Here is a 20,648-nt window from a genome sequence, read left to right as displayed (position 1 = left end):
TTTTTCTGCTATTTCGGTATCAAAACAGTCAAGTGATTATAATATTTTCAGATGCATAACCAGGAAAACTCATTGTTTTGGTGCCAAAACATGAACGAGTCCCTTTAAGATTTATTTTAGATTTTTTTTCGTATTGTGCACATATGTTGTTTTCTCACCGCTGGTATAGCTTTAAGCTAAATCTGTTTCATACGAATACTATAAGAAGACATGAGTACTTGCAGGTATAATCAACCTTGAATAAATAGGAAAACAAATATATATTTGTATAAGCATACATCAGACCGCTGAATGTTAACATCGTTTACTGTTAATAATAATGCGAGAACTAGCAGGTCGGGACCGCCAAACATGTTTCTACCAAAGGTCATCATGACCTTCACCTTTGACCTATTAACCCCAAAATCTATAGAGGTCATGTACTGAACAATCTGTCCCCAATATGCCCCACCTCCCTGCCCCTACCCCCAACTATAAGGGCAAAACACTGGTATGTGTATTAATGCTGCGTTGGCATCATTCTAAAAGGAGTTTGATCGCATATCAAACTCATATATTTGGCCACGGCGGAAAAGAAAAAGCCTGAAGTTACAATAGTATCCATCACATCAAAAGTAGTATGTCATGCAGTTGCAAAGAGTTGTCATACATTTATCATTTCAAAGCAGTAATTTAAGTACAAACTCTAGACAGGTTCTCAAGAGAATAATTATTCACAGCACGTGTTTTTTGCACGTGGTATAACAAATTATGACAGGTGGGGGCGGGGAAACATTTCAGGCTTTGCGCTGAGAATCTGTTTTCGCTCAGAATGACAGACAACCTTTCATAGCTCTGTTGATTAACGTTATAGATTGGGGGGGGGGGGGTTCTTAACTGGCCGCTTGCGTTCTTACAGAGAGTTTTTTACTATAAGGCTTTCCCTTTTTATTATTTTGTTTCCTGATCGACCCAATGTTAGTCTACCCGACTCTAAATTTTGTATCGCTTTCTGACTGTTTTCTTTTCTTATTTGGATTCATCTTTTGGTAGCTTCTTGCTTTCGAGCGCCTTTAGACCAAATTGCACGGTTTTGAAGTATGAAGTCACAGTATTAACCTAAGAGAAGTATAGTAGAAAACATCCCTTCTTACCAACCATATTTGGACACAAACATTTTTTGTTGTTTTGTTGTCCAAAGAATATGTACTAGTAAGGTGACATGAAGTAACGTTTAATGACCAGGAATAGGTGGAGTGTGCGTACTTTAAGGCATCTAACTGTCTTAAGAATACAACCTACATGTGCAGCCAATGAAATAGCAGATTCTTAGGGGAGTACCCATAGACTTAAGGCCCTTCTACTGCCACTCATTCGAATCAAACTCCCAGCGTTAGATTTTGCGTTGATAGAAAATTTCGAAATGCCTAAATATGTGGTTTTCTGACATTGGTAATCTGTAGTAATTCATAGTTATTTCGTAGAAGATCGTTGGTAGGAGTGACCCCTTTGATAAATATGAAAACAAAAATACTTTATGTGAACTGTCACTAAATATACAGGCTATTTGACGCCAAAGCATGAATTTATTTCCATCAAACAACTATACTTTCTTCCGTTACACTTCATACAAAGCGAAGTAGTGTATCGAGTGTAGTGAACGATTGGACGCGATAAGCATAATGGAGTCCCCTAAATCTGGGCGTTTTAACTCCACCCGTGGGTATGTTTATCTTCAAAGGCCAGGTACAGGGGTTAGAAAAAAAATGTCTAAAGCGAATACAATCTAACTCCTGATGTTTAAGGAAATCGTTTTCATTGAAATCGCTTCAAAGCAACAAAAGATCCGCAAAGTGGCATTTAGCAGAAGTTAGCCCTACCATTATGGTAATATTTCCTGATTATTTTCTGATTATACAGTCTGATAATTAGTAACAGACGGTTTTATATTCATAACATAGCTTTTACAACGACAATTCTAGTGGATATTAAATGGGCTTCCGTAGATGATTGTTTGAAAAATACGTTAGATGTTGTTTAAAGCGACTTGTTCATGGTTTGTTAAGTCCATGTTGTGTGATTGGTTGATTGCTTTATCACGTGATGTTACCAATGTCTTCGATGAAGGTTAAAACATCCATCTGATGCAGTTTTCCATTTTGTTCTTGACTGTGCCGGCGGGGATTCGCTCAACATTAAAACCATACTATTTTTTGCATTCTTTAATTGCATTTTTTCTGAACTTTTCAGTATCAAAGAGGAAAATAGTTTTGAAAAATAAGTGTGTTCAGATGCATTTTCAGGAAAAATAATAATTGGTCCAAAAACATGAGCACGTCCCTTTAAAATTTTATAAGAGATGCATTTAATCTCTTGGTTTTGGAGTTGTATCTAAACATAGCTAGTTTTGCTGCTCTAATATGTTCAATAATTTGATCAATAAAGTCTCAAAATACGACAGTTGTGCTCAAAAATCTTAAAGCACAAGAAACAATTCTGTCGTTTAAAATTCCACAAACTGTTACATAAGTTGTCACAACCAAGATCGATTGAAGCGGGTTTTTATGGCAATTTTCTGTAAACATGACAAATGGGAATAAAATCACGACAGAGCAATTTCAAGGCTCAGTAATAAAGAGTCGTAACTCAATTAAATTATAGAAAGAATTATAACGGCTTTGCGCCGAACGTTCGAAATTGTGGAGTATGGGCATAGCCGTTATAATTGAACTTGGCTGAGCTTCATTTTTTTCCTCATTCGGGGTTACTCGGTCATTTTCATAGAAAACAACCTCGGATATATATATGGACTGTTTACAATGTTAGAAATCAGCACACTTTAACTACGCTGCAAGTAGATCGCGTAGTAAGTTCAATTAAGCAGTTAAATTCATGACTTTACTCTATGGAATCTTAATTATATTTGCAACAAAACACTTCAACACTTCTTTTAATTAACGATATGATTTAAAATTTTACGGACTACTTCTACTGATGTACCGGCATTCATCCGAGGTTGTTTTCGATAAAAAAAATGGCAGAGGAGCCCCGACTATTTTTCCTCTGTGTTTGAAACCAAGGAGATATTACGATTTTGACTTACCGCCTTTAGCAACGTATAATATTTGCTATATAAGTGCTATGAACATTTTAAAGACAAACAGACGTGTACAATGTACATCGTCAACAACACATATGTTTATAATGATCAATGATAAAGTGTATGCATAGTTACAAACAATATAGTACAAACGAGTATAAATACAAACATAAACACACAAAAAGTTAATATGAACTTTTTTAAACGGGCACGTTTCAATAAAGAATCTTGGTCGATTTAATACGTAAATTGAAATGGTCTTAGTGTCATATTTGTGTTATTATGCAATACGTTAATTGAACTTTATTCAGTATTAAAGATGAGCATAATACTGGGGAAAATCATCGAATGAATTTATTCATTTTATTGCCATATGTGATGTCCCTATAGATTTAAGAAGTGTTAGTTACAACGGATCTCATGATCTGCCGGCTCTGCCTGTCCCCGTTCAGGGGGCGTATCAATACGGACATTAGATGTAAATTTAATTATCCATTGCCATAATTTCTTTTTTTCTACGGTCGAAACCCGTTGGCTCGATATCGGTTGGCTCGATTTTCTCGTTGGCTCGAACTTGATGTAAAAGACCATTTTTTCTTTAACTCTATGTCAGCATTTCCGCTTGGCTCGATATTTGCGACGCTCAAAGTATTTTGGATGCTTCCTGGGATATCGAGCCAACGGGTTTCCACTGTATTTGTGTGACTTTAAATTAAGTCAGCATTGACAAATCAATGCATGCTATTTGTGACGTTTATACAGGAAGTAGATAATTAAAGTGACGACCAAAATCCTATTTTGAAACGGCTTATTCAGACGTTTAAAAGAACAGAACATATTCGTGGCTTTCTCAGACGTTTATACAGAACAGAAAAGATTCGTGGCTTACTCAAACGATTTTACAGAACAGAACAGATGCGTGGCTTACTCAAACGATTTTACAGAACAGAACAGATTCGTGGCTTTCTCAAACGATTTTACAGAACAGAACAGATTCGTGGCTTTCTCAAACAATTCCATAGAACAGAACTGATTCGTTGCTTTTCAAACGTTTTTACAGAACAAAAAAGAATGTTTATTATCATATCCCAGGCTTTCTCAGGCGTTTTTACAAAACAGAATAAAACGTTTATTATCTTTTGCATAAAGCATACCGATAAATCAATATAAAGTTTATGCCATACGTCAAGAAAGGTACACATAAATAAACATGATGATGAATGCATGCACAAAGTTAACAAACATATTCAACTCAATGCAGAGAGTATACATACCTAAAATAAGCCGAGAGCGATTTATTAACAAATACAATCGAAACCCGTTGGCTCGAATTTCTCGTTTGCTCGAACTGGATATTAAATGCCGATTTCTTTACACTGAATGTAAGCATCACCGCTTGGCTCGTCAAGTTTAAAAATGCTTGGTCGAATTCGCTTTTAACATATACAGTCGAATCCCATTGGCTCGATCTCACTTAGCTCGAATTCCTCGTTTACTCGAATTGGATGTACAGGACCGATTTCTTTATACCAAAGCTTAGCATTCCCGCTTGGCTCGAATCTATCGAGGCTCGAGGTATTTACGCCTGATGTTTGGAGTTCGAACCAACGAGGTTCGACTGTATATCAAAAATTATCAACAGCATTGTTTTACTCAATTTTGAATGCCCTCAACTGCCTGTGGGTTGCTCTGTAATATAATTAGGAGTCAACTCGCCTTCCTGTGTATTGTTTGCTTATCAAATAATATGATTAGCCAATGAAATCCCGCTATTCATTGTCTCCTCGTAATTCCAAATGGATACTTCCTTGAAGGAGCCATCCAGAAAGTATTTCCTCATGAAACAGTTGTAAATTTATTAAGTTATTTTATTACGAGAGTGCTGTAATATAACATGAGAAAAAGCCTTCATTTAATCGTCTTAGCAACATTGGTATTTCTTTAAGTATTCATTCCATGCGCCAGTCTGCTTTGTTTTGCTTTCCAGTGTGTCAGATTTAAAGCGATCGCCGTTGCTGTAAAAAGATTCGACTTTTCATGTTTGTCACCTGTCGGAAGCGCCCATCTATCTAGTAAAGGTCACCATGACCTGTAATTACTGTATCCAAAATCGGAAAGGGTCATGTTATGAACATGACCAATGTGCCTACCAAGTTTGAAATTTCTATATACATGTCGAGTTTTTCCTTTTTACAGTGGCATAGAGTGTTGCATTGGGATATAGTGGCATAGAGGGTGGCATTAGGTTACAGTGGCATAGAGGGTGGCATTGGGGCACGTTGGCATAGAGGGTGGCATTGGGGCACGTTGGCATAGAGAGTTACATTGGGGTACAGTGGCATAGAGGGTGGCATTGGGGCACGTTGGCATAGAGGGTGGCATTGGGGCACGTTGGCATAGAGAGTTACATTGGGGTACAGTGGCATAGAGGGTGGCATTGGGGTACAGTGGCATAGAGGGTGACATTGGGGTACAGTGGCATAGAGGGTGGCATAGAGGATGACATAAGGGTACAGTGGCATAGAGAGTTGCATTGGGGTACAGTGGCATAGAAGTTGGCATTAGGGTACAGTGGCATAGAGAGTTGCATTGGGGTACAGTGGCATAGAAGTTGGCATTAGGGTACAGTGGCATAGAGAGTTGCATAGAGGATGGCATTAGCGGTACGGTGGCATAGAGGTACGATGACATAGAGGGCCATGACTATGTTATGTCGTGGCCACGGCTTATTACTCGATTCCACGTTTTCTGGTGACAGCGACTTAGTTATGTCGTGACTTTATATCTGTGTTCCATTGACAAAGTGCTATCTACTCCGTGGCTATGACATACTTAGTCGTGGGAACGAGTAAGTAAGTTGTGGCCACGAGATAAAGAAAAAACTAAGCACACATGGCACCTATATAACACCATAGTTCTCACTTCTTGTTTCAAGTTCGCCCCGACACTTTTCATTCAACATCATACTCCGTTCCTTTGCATCTTATATAAGCATAATTTGCTAAATGCAATAAATTAAGTTCAGTTGAGAAAAGTTAATCCTTTTCACTTTCTCATAAATTCTCAGCTAATGAATGCATTTTCTTCCTTTATATTTGAAAAAAAAGCAAATTATGAATTAGTGCGTGGTTAGTAACAATTTGAAACCATAAGATAAATTTGCGATGATAATAATGAAATACCTTATTACCGACTTGGCACAATGATACAGTGTGCTAGTATTGCGTAACCGCGTTGCCATGATGTACGGTAATATTCTAATTATTTCTAATGATCAATTAGATGCACGCCGGCTTAGTAAGCATAAGGAACGTTAACAGTCAGTGGATCACAAGGGATCATATAATTTAAGTGATATAGGGACGCTATTCATAAAACATCTTAAGTAAGTTTCTAGCTTAAGTCAGTTTCTTAAACTGACTCGATCATGTTTTGTAAAATGCACTTTATTATTTCGAAATAAAGTGTTGCAAATCATTTGGAGTATTAACACAAGGATATCAAAGGCTGAAACCCTTCAGCTGGTGTTGATATTTGCTTTGCTCAAATATCGTCTTTGAAGACCACTATTTTCATAAGCGTTAATAACGGCTTTGATGTTGCGTAATTAGATCATTAAATGATCACGTGATGGTATCAATGTATTGTTAAAGGGTCAAAATATCCACCACTGTTGTATAAGTCCTGGTGGCCTAGTGGTTAAGGCATCGGTTTTATATTAACATGAAATGTTCAATTGGACGATTTTAGGGGGTGAAAAACAACTGACATCTGACAATAGCCTACTGGCATGGTAACTAAAAAAAGTATCGCCATTGAAGTATACCAGTGGGATATAATAATAATATACTATATAAAGGTTTTGATGAAATCTGAATTTAAAAAAAAAATGTTTTAATAAGTGACCCGTAAATAATTGAGTTGAGTGTAGTATATCTCCATAATTATATTTGGCAAGTCAATAAACGAACCTCTTGACTGCAATAATATTGGAATCTTATTTACGCATTAATTAACGACAACACTCGACATTCAAGACAACATAAAACAAATACATTAAATTCTCATTGCTTATACGTCACAATAATGAATTATTTCCGCATTTGTGAGTGACTTTAAACATGGATTTTCATTAGCTTATCAGGCCCAAATTCTCGATCAAGTTTAAGGTACACTCTGTGTCATATTCTCACTTTAAAAAAAAAAAATGAGACATTTAAGGAAATTATCTTCATGGTTACCTAGATAAACAATTCTTACATCAAAATTATGTTTAAGTTGTAATTTGGCTTTATGAAATAAGCAACTTAAGCTTGTAGCACTTTTCATACATTACTATTAAGGTGTTTCAAGAAATAGGCGCCATATTAAATTGTCCTTTATTCCATCAACAGTCCCACGATAATCAATAATACGAGAGTAAAAATAAATAAAATGGAATCTCAACTACCTCCTTGCTTCTATTTATATGCTCTTAAACTTTGACTTTGACAATAAAATGTGGTCGCGTCCCGTCTGAATGGCCATCTTACTTATGTTTCATTAATAACATACTGCAAACCGAAGTCGATAACTGTGCAGTTTGAAAATGGAACCTCAACTACCCCTTACTTCTATTTAAATGCACTTAAACTTTGACTTTGACAATAAAATGTGGTCGCGTGCCGTCTGAATGGCCATCTTACTTATGTTTCATTAATAACATACTGCAAACCGAAGTCGATAACTGTGCAGTTTGAAAATGGAACCTCAACTACATCTTCTATTCACAAACTACCCCTTCCATTTATAAACTAACCCTTTTATTTATATGCACTTAAACTTTGACTTTGACAATAAATTGTGGTCACGTGTCGTCTGAATGGCAATTTTACTTTGTGACATTAACAACACACTGCAAACCAAAGTCGATAACTGTACAGTTTGTAAATGCAATCTCAACTACCCCTTACTTTTATTTAAATGCACTTAAACTTTGACTTTGACAATGAAATGAGGTCGCGTGTCGTCTGAATGGCCATCTTACTTATGTTTCATTAACAACACACTGCAAACCATAGTCGATAACTGTGCAGTTTGTAAATGGAACCTCAACTACCCCTTACTTCTATTAATAATTATGCACTTAAACTTTGACTTTGACAATATATTGTGGTCGCGTGTCGTCTGAATGGCCATCTTACTTTTGTTACAATAACAGCACACTGAAACCTATTGTGGTCGCGTGTCGTCTGAATGACCATCTTACTTTTGTTACAATAACAGCACACTGCAAACCAAAGTCGATAACTGTGTGCAGTTTGTGAACCCTTATCTATCGAAAACGAATACCACTTGTGTGTTATCAGTTACAATCAAACTGCAGCAAATGCTGTGCAAAGCAATCTTGATCATGTTGATAATGCGACCAACAGATACCAGATGTTACCTTAATATCTGGCATTGACATTCCGTGTGTTAAACACCAATAATACCATGACAAGAAATCAAAGTCCACAGTTTTCTGTAAACAAACCAAGCCCTTGTGGTCGAGTTATTATTAATCAATATTTTCCCGGCATTGTCAATTACTGCCACTCCAAGTGACATATTCAAGACTTTGCGGCTAAAACATATTCCTGGTTGATGTCTGTTCAAAAATATCATACATAATGTTATGGAGTTTTCTTCTTTCAATAGTTTCATCACGTTAAGCCACACTCTTATTCCAAATTAATTTCATATATATAACAAACATAAATTTTGACTGATAAACCTAGAACTACTTACTAAATGATGCATTCATGATAAATATTAATAACTGATAACAAGATTGTAACCGTGTATTTTATAGCTGAACACGCAAAAATATTAAATGATTGGTGAGTGCTAAAAGATCTACTGTGATCTACTTTCGTCTCATAAGGTAGAACTACCGTGTTTTATGAACCTTTCTATCAAATTAAATTCGGTATCCTTCATACGATCATTTGTTTTTGACATTTATTCATCCTTTTGGTCTATTGAAACAACTGTATTAATTGTGGTAAATTTCATTTTGGAGTAAGAGTGCATCTTTAACGTTTTGTATATGTATTTATCTCTCTCTCCCTCTCTCTCTCTCTCTCTCTCTCTCTCTCTCTCTATATATATATATATATATATATATATATATATATATATATATATATATATATATATATATAGATATTGTATTTATTTATATATGCATGCAAGACATTTTTTGTAAGTGCCTTTTAGGCGTAATAACAGTATTGTTTGTATCCTGCTTCCCGACCTACGCCATGATTCTGGCCCGATCCTAAACCATTTTATTGCTTCGAGAAATATTATATCATTTGTATGATTTGTTTCGTTAAAAAATAAAAATGAAGTGTTTTTGGCTTGAAACAATACCAGTAACGTTACTGCTCATTGTATAGGTGTTAGATCGAAAAGGTTGTATATTCTTCTATATAGAATGTCACTTAGAACCTTTTACGCTTTCAACGTACAATTTGTTCAGCTTCAAGTGCAGTTTGCATTTTGACCGAACTGGCAGACGTGTTTCACTAATTAGCTTATAAGTAGTTAAAGTGTGTGCAAGAGCACACAATGAAGTGCTTGTTCGTTTGCTCACACAAATACAAATATTTAAAATACACAAAAATGTAATAAAGTCATTAAGGTATCCGAGGTATAATTCAGCTTGTCATTTTATCCAGTTAAACTTTGACCAGTGATCCCATTTTTGGTATCATTTTAAAGGGTGGTGGTTGGTCTTGCACTACACACTTATATATCATTTTAAAGGCCATTGCTCAGTCTTGCACTTCATATTTATATATCATTTTAAAGGGTATTGTACTACACACTTATATATCATTTTAAAGGCCATTGCTTAGTCTTGCACTTCATATTTATATATCATTTTAAAGGGTATTGTACTACACACTTATATATCATTTTAAAGGCCATTGCTTAGTCTTGCACTTCATATTTATATATCATTTTGAAGGGTATTGCACTACACACTTATATGTCACCTTAAAGGATAGTTCTTTCTATTGCACTAAATATACTAATAATTATGTAAAAATACGTCTGAAAAACATTATTGACATTAGTATATACATGTATGTTATTTAATTACACTTAGATCATGCTTGAAGTGAACTATTTTGCTATCTTTTTCTTTCAAGGCAAGTGAAGCTTGTTTGCTATACATTTGTTGGTATACTTTGTACATGTTCCTTTAATATGCATCAAAACCCTCTTTGTAATACCAAACAAATATGGGGTCAGAAAACTTCAAACATCCGCTTTGTTGTACATCGAATACCTTAATTATTCCCCAGGTTGCACTTGAACCAGCTGTTAAATGTTAAAATTTGTGAATGATTTACAAGTGTAAGTAGTTGAATGAGCATCGCAAGATTGGTATCTGTTCTATAATTATATTTAATACTGTAAAGTTAGTTACTTATCTCGTGAATTTCGAACCCAGAAAGTAGAAAATATACATAACAAAGGCTTTTGACATGTTTCATCATTACCATGGAATGTATATGAATAACCGAAAGATAAATCATTGATTTTGAGACAACACAAATCATTATTCCTACACAACTGACCGAAGGTATTATCTATGGAAAATCTTTCACTAACCAACAAGACCAGTTAGTTAATGAGTCCACTCACTGATGAATCTAATGCTAACAGATAATAATAGTGGTATGGAGATTTATGGAGTGAATAAAAGGGTAGCACATAAAGGTAATGGTATGAAGGTTCATTGAGTGAATGAAGGGGAAGCTAAACGCTACGTGTACGTATATGTCTAGGCGTAGCACATGTAGCAATGATATCATGTAGAGTCATGGACTGAATGAAGGCGGCGCTAAATGCTACGTGAACGTGTATGTGTAAGCGTGGCACATAAAGTAATGACATCATGTAGATTCATAAAGTGAATGAAGGCGTCTTTAAGCTACGCGTGTACGTGTATGTGTAAGCGTAGCACATATAGTAATGGTATCGTGTAGATTCATAGAGTGAATGAAGGGGTCGCTAAACGCGTACGTGCATTTGTATTGTAGCACATAAAGTAATGACATCATGAAGAATCATGGAGTGAATGAAGAGGTCGTTTAACGCTACGTGTACGTGTATGTGTAAGCAAAGCAAATATAGTAATGACATCATGTAGAATCATGGAATGAATGAAGGGGTCGTTTAACGCTACGTGTACGTGTATGTGTAAGCGTAGCACATATAGTAATGGTATCGTGTAGATTCATAGAGTGAATGAAGGGGTCGCTAAACGCGTACGTGCATTTGTATTGTAGCACATAAAGTAATGACATCATGAAGAATCATGGAGTGAATGAAGAGGTCGTTTAACGCTACGTGTACGTGTATGTGTAAGCAAAGCAAATATAGTAATGACATCATGTAGAATCATGGAATGAATGAAGGGGTCGTTTAACGCTACGTGTACGTGTATGTGTAAGCAAAGCAAATATAGTAATGACATCATGTAGAATCATGGAATGAATGAATAGGTCGTTTAACGCTACGTGTACGTGTAGTGTAAACGTAGCACAAATAGTACTGGTACAAATATTTGTGGAGTGAATAGAGGGGGCCTTTTAATGCTACGTGAACGTGTATGTGTAAGCGTAGCACATACAGTAATGGTATCATGTAGATTCATGGAGTGGAGGCGTCGCTAAACACTGCATGTTCGTGTACTGGTACTCAATGTACAGATAAGATTGGCATGTAAATTTAAGGAGTGAATAGATGGGTTGCTAAAACCTGCATGTACATGTACTTGTTTTACTTACTTCCCTTCTGTTATTAAACTCGCATTTTAAATTTGTATACAATACACACATCTTGATGACGTAGGGCACACATAGTAGCCAATACGTACAGTGGTATTACGCAACCTTTCTTATGACGTGAAATCAACAACAAACATAAGATTTAGTGCAGAAAAGGAATTTGATTTTATATATCATAACTTTTGAAACAACCAGTACTGGTTTACTTGTAATTAATTTGTTCGATTTTATTTGTATTAGCATGTCAACATGTAGAACTGTATCATAGTGACAATTCAAAAGAACAATATTTTTAACAAGGAAGTAAACCTCTGAAACTCTAAGAAATAATCCATTGTTAATTACAAAACAAACAATAATTTATCACTGCAAAACCACAATATAAAAATAGGACCTTTTGAAATAATTACTTCTTAAGGAATGCAATGTCATGGAAAAGAAAATTGGGGATATAATCTGATCTAGAACTTGATTGGCGATAGGAGTACACACGGTTACATGGCAGGCGATGATAAAATCGATATTTAGTATCGCAGAACGATACCAAGAATATCAATTATGTAAAAATGTTCAAAACAAGTCATCGGCTTCCTTTTTTACACTTATAGTTATAAACACCATATATAGTTTTGCCATTCAGACAAAATGCCTTTGGAAAGTACATTGTCATATAAATTTATGGCAAGTTGGCAAACAAGCAAAATACTTAAATGGTTAATGCAGGGCCATAGTCATGTCCGTCAACCAGACTAATTATATGTCATTATGAAATTAAAAAGCATTTATGGACTCACCTTACACCGACTGCAATTGCCTAGGGAATATTGGAACATCTCCCCACAGTCAATTCTGGCGAGTACATCCGTAAAATGGCAATACATATCACTTAGTTCTGAATCTAACTCCTCTACTGCACGTAAAACACGTGCACAGCCTCGATCCCGAGAACACTGTGTCACTCTTTTGATTTCATCCTTTGAAAGTATGTTAACCAATGGAAGACCACAGAAATTGGTGCTTGTTTTGCGTAGGAGTAACATCCTATTATGGGAGGCTTTTAATGGTATTTCACATATATCGTCGACTAAGTTTGTAGTCAATGATAAACACTGGCCTGACAACGGAGGAAGCACGGTTCCGTTTAAAAGGGTTAGGTAAGATGGGTTGGAGCTCTGTTCCTGATCACACGACACATGGTTGTCTGAGTAAAGGTGGCATACACAGCATTTACACATGAGTAAGACTGGAAATAATATACACAACACTGTAACACTAAAGTTTCTAGGTCCTATGAGACTTGTTTTGGAATGAGGTGTGTGGGGAAGCCAGTTTGTCTGCAAGGTCTCTATTGAACACTCGGCTCTGGCCTCGGGTGGAATCTCTAGATAAGGTAATGATTGGTCTATGGTTTCCTGGCAAGGCGGTTTTGAACAGTCATACTTATCATCAGACACTTTGGACGACGTCGATGAAATTGACGATGAGTATGTACAATCTGTGCTGAAATATGACCTCTCCCCTCCTGGACAGGAGTTCCCAACTTGCGCATGCGCAGTTGAATGACAGCGACAGTTATTGCCTTGATGTGTAACTGAGGTATTGTTGTTTGGTTTTCCGTGTTTCCCTTCACGTCCGTTTGCGCATGCGTACAAACCACAAATATTGCAAGTCTTCCGTTTCCGGTCGGTAGTGTTTAGACATGGCTTATCGGACGGTCTGATCCCCTCATGCCGCTCTATATTGACCATAGTTTCCACAGAACGGGGTCAAAGGGCGCATTCACTTGAGAAATGTAAAGGAGCTTCATTCCATTCAAGTACTGCGTGTTCAAATAACTACATAATATGTGTATTCTAAATTCTTGAAGAATCAGCACTATATTTAAGAATGTCACAAGCCAACATTTCTTAGCAAACGTATAACGTTCCCTCGGGTTTAATCAGAAAGACTTCTCACCAAACGTTTGCTTGCTTCAGAACAATATGTCACCGTTTATAAAAGCCTATAAGAGCCAGAAGTAAGAGTTACAGTAACAAAATCCGGCCTGTACATCGGTCATTAAGTTCGGTAGAGTTTTGTTCATGTATCATATACGCTGATGGGGAGGCATTTCATATGTGTCTTTCAGGATGATACATGTGGCTTCGGTGATACGATCTGCATACTTGTGCGAACGATAAACGACCGAAATGAACCTGTTCACCGGCTTTTTATCAGCGGGGCATATCCAGCACACGTTTGTTTAATGCCCTGAAGAATTCTTAGAAATTCCTAACATAAACAATCTGCTTTGGCTTATCTTCAATGCCAATTTTCTTTTCTCGTTACCTGTCTGAGGGCGAATAGGTAGCATTCAGTAATACACATATGCCTGGGTAATTATTTCGTAGATAGAGTATGCACGATTTTCTTCGCTTCCGTTTCTCTGGATGCTGTTAGGAATACTGGAAAAAGTTAACTGTTATCTTTCTAGACGTGATTTGTTTCAGTCTTCTGTTTTATTACGAAGGAGAATCCCAAGATTAGTGCTTCAATCCTTGTTGAATTACTGGCAAGAATATCAAACAAATACCAGTGATATTGGACAGTGTACTTGCATCAGTTTTATTCTGATTTTATAATGGCATTTGAGTAATTCCAAACATAAAGAGAAGAGACTAATCATTCACAATTAAACTAGAAGCTAGATTCAGCACCACACAGCTTTATTTCCTTCGATGTCACAGAATACTTCCAGTCATAATTAAACACCATATGGATTTTTTCTCGTATATAAACCTCCGCTCATAACCACCATTGGTAATTAGCACATGTAGAAAAGAGTTTATACGCTCTTGTTAAGATACGTGTAAACACCAGCACACACTATCGGATTTATGGGAGCCTTTTCCGGAAATAAGTATATTAACCTTAAATAAAATATCTGTTAAATTACTAAGACAAGAATTATTTAGAAATACCTTAATACGAGTAAATGTAGAAATATCAAAGTTTGACTTAAAAATTAAGAAATTCAATATTAAAATAGCGTGACGATTTTAATAAAAATAAAACCTCTCACGAATTCGCTGAAATTTGTTGAGAGAACATTATGCTATAATATTTCACAATCCATGGTTACAAAGTAAAATCGTGATATTTTATGGTATTTCCATTATAGTAACTCCCGATAGAATCCCGTATATTCCATTAAAACAATTGTTTGAAGCAGTTTTGTTAATTCCAGTATTATTCTCTCGAATTACACAAAAATATTTCCAAGCGGTAAAATATGAGCTCTCTCAACCAAGAGCGAAAAAACATAAAACACACCATCAATCAAATACCCATAACCGCAACAGATGTATTTCATATTCCAGACAAATTTTCTCAATAGATTATAAATTTTCCACACATTTTTTCTCCTAAACTATCACTTGTTGGCGACGGAAAAATCTTTTCCTCGAATGTGCTCCGCCATCTTTGGTAACTTCCGAAACACATTGGTTTTCCAAATGCTCCGCGCATGCGCACAGTATGACCGCTGTTACGGATAATCTTCGTTGCACGGCATGATCATTACCTATCGCAGATAAACGGGTTTTATCAGCAGTACGTGAAACATTTAATGTTATTGACCCTGTCCCAATATCAAGCTCATTTCTGAGTAACTCATAGCCTATGGCACAAACATTTCTAACAAATTCAATTGCGTAAAAGATGTTTATCACACTGTTTAACGAACCTTATGATCGAATTTGTAGACACAGGAAAAACTCCTCTGTTCTGATAAAATAACCAATTTCAAACCTTAAGTAAAACTACTTCTTCAGTATAACTTGTGTATACACTCGCCGTTGACAAATGAGCTGCTATTAATTGCGAGAAAGGAAAAAAAATAAACGGGAGTCGTTTGATTTTTCTACTCACATACTTCCCGATTTAATGGATAGAAAGAACGGATTTAAGATGCGCTTCCGAGAGCTCTTAGCTGAAATACGAATGCAGACACTGCTTGAAAACGCGACAACTAGTGTTCTTCCTTTACAAACCACGACAAGAGCCTAATGCTGGTTAAGATATACGACTGTTGATCAATACTGGAGACGAGAATCACAGTTTCATGCAAAATTCTTTGAGTATTCGTCAATATTAGAAGGAACGCGTATCATTCAAGCAATACTTATTCGGAAAGACTCCAAGATTTCTTACTTGTAAAAAAGGGAGGCTGGCTAAAATGCGGCATTGCACGTTGTTCACATGGAAATATCTTGTATTACTCCGCCAAATTCCTTTCTTATCAGCTTATGGTATTGAAAAATGCAAATCAGTTTGTTAAAATGAAGAAAGGACTAGGAAAAATAGGTCTTGAATTGCCTCTGCTGTTCGTTGCTTGAATAATTGGCTATGGCATGCAGAAAATATTTTAATCAATGAATTTCGTCCTTCATGTCAGTTTTATAATGGAAATTGAAGCCGTGTTTTTGGTAATACTAGACAAAACCCCTGTACATTTTCGATTTTTTTTAATTTGTGGTGTTCTATCACTGACTGTCAAAAACCTATGCTGATAAAAGGAATTAAAATGTATCTAAGTAACATATCAATCTACAACCGCAAATGATGCAAACATAGTCAGATGTTTAGTTTTATTTTAATGAATTCTTAAATACGACCATTTACTATAAACGTTGCTGGATATAATCTCAAAAATACATTATTAAAGATACGTAAGTTAGTAAGATATATAACATTGAAGTTACTTCATACGGTGTATATTGAATATTACAGTTTGTTCTGTGTGTACGTTATGTTGTAACTAACGCACACTATCTTAATCATTTTGAGACAATTTATATTCTCCTATTCAATTTAAAGCATGGGCTTAAATCTCTGGATGCGTACCATAAAACAAGTCGACAACACTATATGATCTCATCATTGGTATGTACGATATACGCTTCCATAGAACAAGTCAACAATATAGCATCATGATATCATCTGTATGTAGGATATACAATTCCATAGAATAATCGGACAAGACAACATGATCACATCGTCAGTATATACGGTATACGTTTCCATAGAACAAGTCGACTAGACTGCATGGTCTCATAATCAGTATATACGGTATAGGCTGCCACAGAACAAGTCGACAAGACTGCATGGTCTCATAATCAGTATATACGGTATACGTTTCCATAGAACAAGTCGACAAGACTGCATGGTCTCATAATCAGTTTATACGGTATACGTTTCCATAGAACAAGTCGACAAAACTGCATGGTCTCATAATCAGTTTATACGGTATACGCTGCCATAGAACAAGTCGACAAGACTGCATGGTCTCATAATCAGTATATACGGTATACGTTTCCATAGAACAAGTAGACTAGACTGCATGGTCTCATAATCAGTATATACGGTATACGCTGCCATAGAACAAGTCGACTAGACTGCATGGTCTCATAATCAGTATATACGATATACGCTGCCACAGAACAAGTCGACTAGACTGCATGGTCTCATAATCAGTATATACGGTATACGCTGCCATAGAACAAGTCGACTAGACTGCATGGTCTCATAATCAGTATATACGGTATACGTTGCCATAGAACAAGTCGACTAGACTGCATAGTCTCATAATCAGTATATACGGTATACGTTTCCATAGATCAAGTCGACTAGACTGCATGGTCTCATAATCAGTATATACGGTATACGTTGCCATAGAACAAGTCGACTAGACTGCATGGTCTCATAATCAGTATATACGGTATACGTTGCCATAAAACAAGTCGACAAGACTGCATGGTCTCATAATCAGTACATACGGTATACGTTTCCATAGAACAAGTCGACAAGACTGCATGGTCTCATAATTAGTATATACGGTATACGTTTCCATAGAACAAGTCGACAAGACTGCATGGTCTCATAATCAGTATATACGGTATACGTTTCCATAGAACAAGTCGACAAGACTGCATGGTCTCATAATCAGTATATACGGTATACGTTTCCATAGAACAAGTCGACAAGACTGCATGGTCTCATAATCAGTATATACTGTATACGTTGCCATAAAACAAGTCGACTAGACTGCATGGTCTCATAATCAGTACATACGGTATACGTTTCCATAGAAGAAGTCGACAAGACTGCATGGTCTCATAATCAGTACATACGGTATACGTTTCCATAGAAGAAGTCGACTAGACTGCATGGTCTCATAATCAGTACATACGGTATACGTTTCCATAGAACAAGTCGACAAGACTGCATGGTCTCATAATCAGTACATACGGTATACGTTTCCATAGAACAAGTCGACTAGACTGCATGGTCTCATAATCAGTACATACGGTATACGTTTCCATAGAACAAGTCGACTAGACTGCATGGTCTCATAATCAGTATATACGGTATACGTTTCCATAGAACAAGTCGACAAGACTGCATGGTCTCATAATCAGTATATAGAGTATACGTTTCCATAGAACAAGTCGACAAGACTGCATGGTCTCATAATCAGTATATAGAGTATACGTTTCCATAGAACAAGTCGACAAGACTGCATGGTCTCATAATCAGTATATACGGTAAACGTTGCCATAGAACAAAACGACAAGACTGCATGGTCTCATAATCAGTATATACGGTATACGTTGCCATAGAACAAGTCGACAAGACTGCATGGTCTCATAATCAGTACATACGGTATACGTTTCCATAGAACAAGTCGACTAGACTGCATGGTCTCATAATCAGTACATACGGTATACGTTTCCATAGAACAAGTCGACTAGACTGCATGGTCTCATAATCAGTATATACGGTATACGTTTCCATAGAACAAGTCGACAAGACTGCATGGTCTCATAATCAGTATATACGGTATACGTTTCCATAGAACAAGTCGACTAGACTGCATGGTCTCATAATCAGTATATACGGTATACGTTTCCATAGAACAAGTCGACTAGACTGCATGGTCTCATAATCAGTACATACGGTATACGTTTCCATAGAACAAGTCGACTAGACTGCATGGTCTCATAATCAGTACATACGGTATACGTTTCCATAGAACAAGTCGACTAGACTGCATGGTCTCATAATCAGTACATACGGTATACGTTTCCATAGAACAAGTCGACTAGACTGCATGGTCTCATAATCAGTACATACGGTATACGTTTCCATAGAACAAGTCGACAAGACTGCATGGTCTCATAATCAGTATATACGGTATACGTTTCCATAGAACAAGTCGACAAGACTGCATGGTCTCATAATCAGTATATACGGTATACGTTTCCATAGAACAAGTCGACAACACTATATGATCTCATCATTGGTATGTACGATATACGCTTCCATAGAACTACTCAACAATATAGCATCATGATGTCATCTGTATGTAGGATATACGATTCCATAGAATAATCGGACAAGACAACATGATCACATCGTCAGTATATACGGTATACGTTTCCATAGAACAAGTCGACTAGACTGCATGGTCTCATAATCAGTATATACGGTATACGTTTCCATAGAACAAGTCGACAAGACTGCATGGTCTCATAATCAGTATATACGGTATACGTTTCCATAGAACAAGTCGACAAGACTGCATGGTCTCATAATCAGTATATACGGTATACGTTTCCATAGAACAAGTCGACAAGACTGCATGGTCTCATAATCAGTATATACGGTATACGCTGCCATAGAACAAGTCGACTAGACTGCATGGTCTCATAATCAGTTTATATGATATACGCTTCCAAAGAACAAGTCGACCATCCATGCTACATGGTCACATCATCAGTATATACGATATACGTTTCCATAGTACAAGTCGACTATACTACATGGTCACATCATCAGTGTAAACGATATACGCTTCCATAGAACAAGTCGTCAAAACTGCATGGTCACATCATCAGTATATTCGTGATACGCTTCCATAAAACAATGACAAGACTACACGTTCATATCATTAGTGTATACGATATACGCTTCCATAGAACAAGACGAGCTTACAACAAGGTCACAGCATCAGTATATACGATATACGCTTCCATAAAACAATGGCAAGACTACACGATCACATCATCAGTATATACGATATACGCTTCCATAAAACAAGTCGACAAGACTACGTGGTCACATCATCAATACATACGATATACGCTTTCATAAAACAAGTCGACAAGACTACGTGGTCACATCATCAGTACATACGATATACGCTTCCATAAAACAAGTCGACAAGACTACGTGTTCACATCATTAGAATAACTCAATGGGTTCAATTAAAGTTGGTTTCACAAAATGCATTACAACAAAGAAACATTATTATTACAGTACAGTATCTTGCATAAAAAAGACAACAAAAAACTGCAACACAGAAGCGAAAACAAAACACTATTTGGATGAGACCATAATAAACAAGACTGCAGTTACATAGGTTCACAGTTAATGACAAGAAAGGAATTCATTAACTAATTGCGTACTGTTTCTCACATTAATGGACAATTTCAAATCAAAGTTTTAAAATAATTGTTTGAAATTCAGAGTATTTTGGCGTAAGAGCAAAATTGAGAATGTATTTATTAATATCAACAAAAATGTGCGTACACACAAACTTATAGTGACATATTTCTCCCACCTCAGATAAGTAGATCCAATAATTTTACCATGCTAGATATTGTTATCTTGCCCACGGGCGAAGATAAAATGCCCGTATG

At 36.3% G+C, this 20,648-nt stretch overlaps 1 protein-coding gene across 2 annotated transcripts in view; it reads right to left on the bottom strand.

The window, feature by feature from the left end:
* LOC128220460 (uncharacterized) overlaps window positions 1-15,688 on the bottom strand; it is a 101,655-nt gene extending 85,967 nt beyond the window's left edge. The window contains exons 1-2 of one of the 2 annotated variants that reach the window (XM_052928869.1): window positions 14,969-15,688; window positions 12,702-14,816 (exon numbers count right to left, since the gene is read on the bottom strand). In XM_052928869.1, coding sequence (XP_052784829.1) covers window positions 12,702-13,655 — 954 coding nt within the window. In that variant the 5' untranslated portion in view covers window positions 13,656-14,816; window positions 14,969-15,688. Of the gene's footprint in view, window positions 1-12,701 lie in introns of both variants that reach the window. The other variant, XM_052928868.1, reaches the window with a different exon arrangement.
* Window positions 15,689-20,648: the final 4,960 nt, after the last annotated feature.

This window comes from Mya arenaria, chromosome 15 (assembly GCF_026914265.1).
Source record: "Mya arenaria isolate MELC-2E11 chromosome 15, ASM2691426v1".
Lineage (NCBI taxonomy): Eukaryota > Metazoa > Mollusca > Bivalvia > Myida > Myidae > Mya > Mya arenaria.
This window is presented reverse-complemented; position numbering and strand designations above follow the sequence as displayed.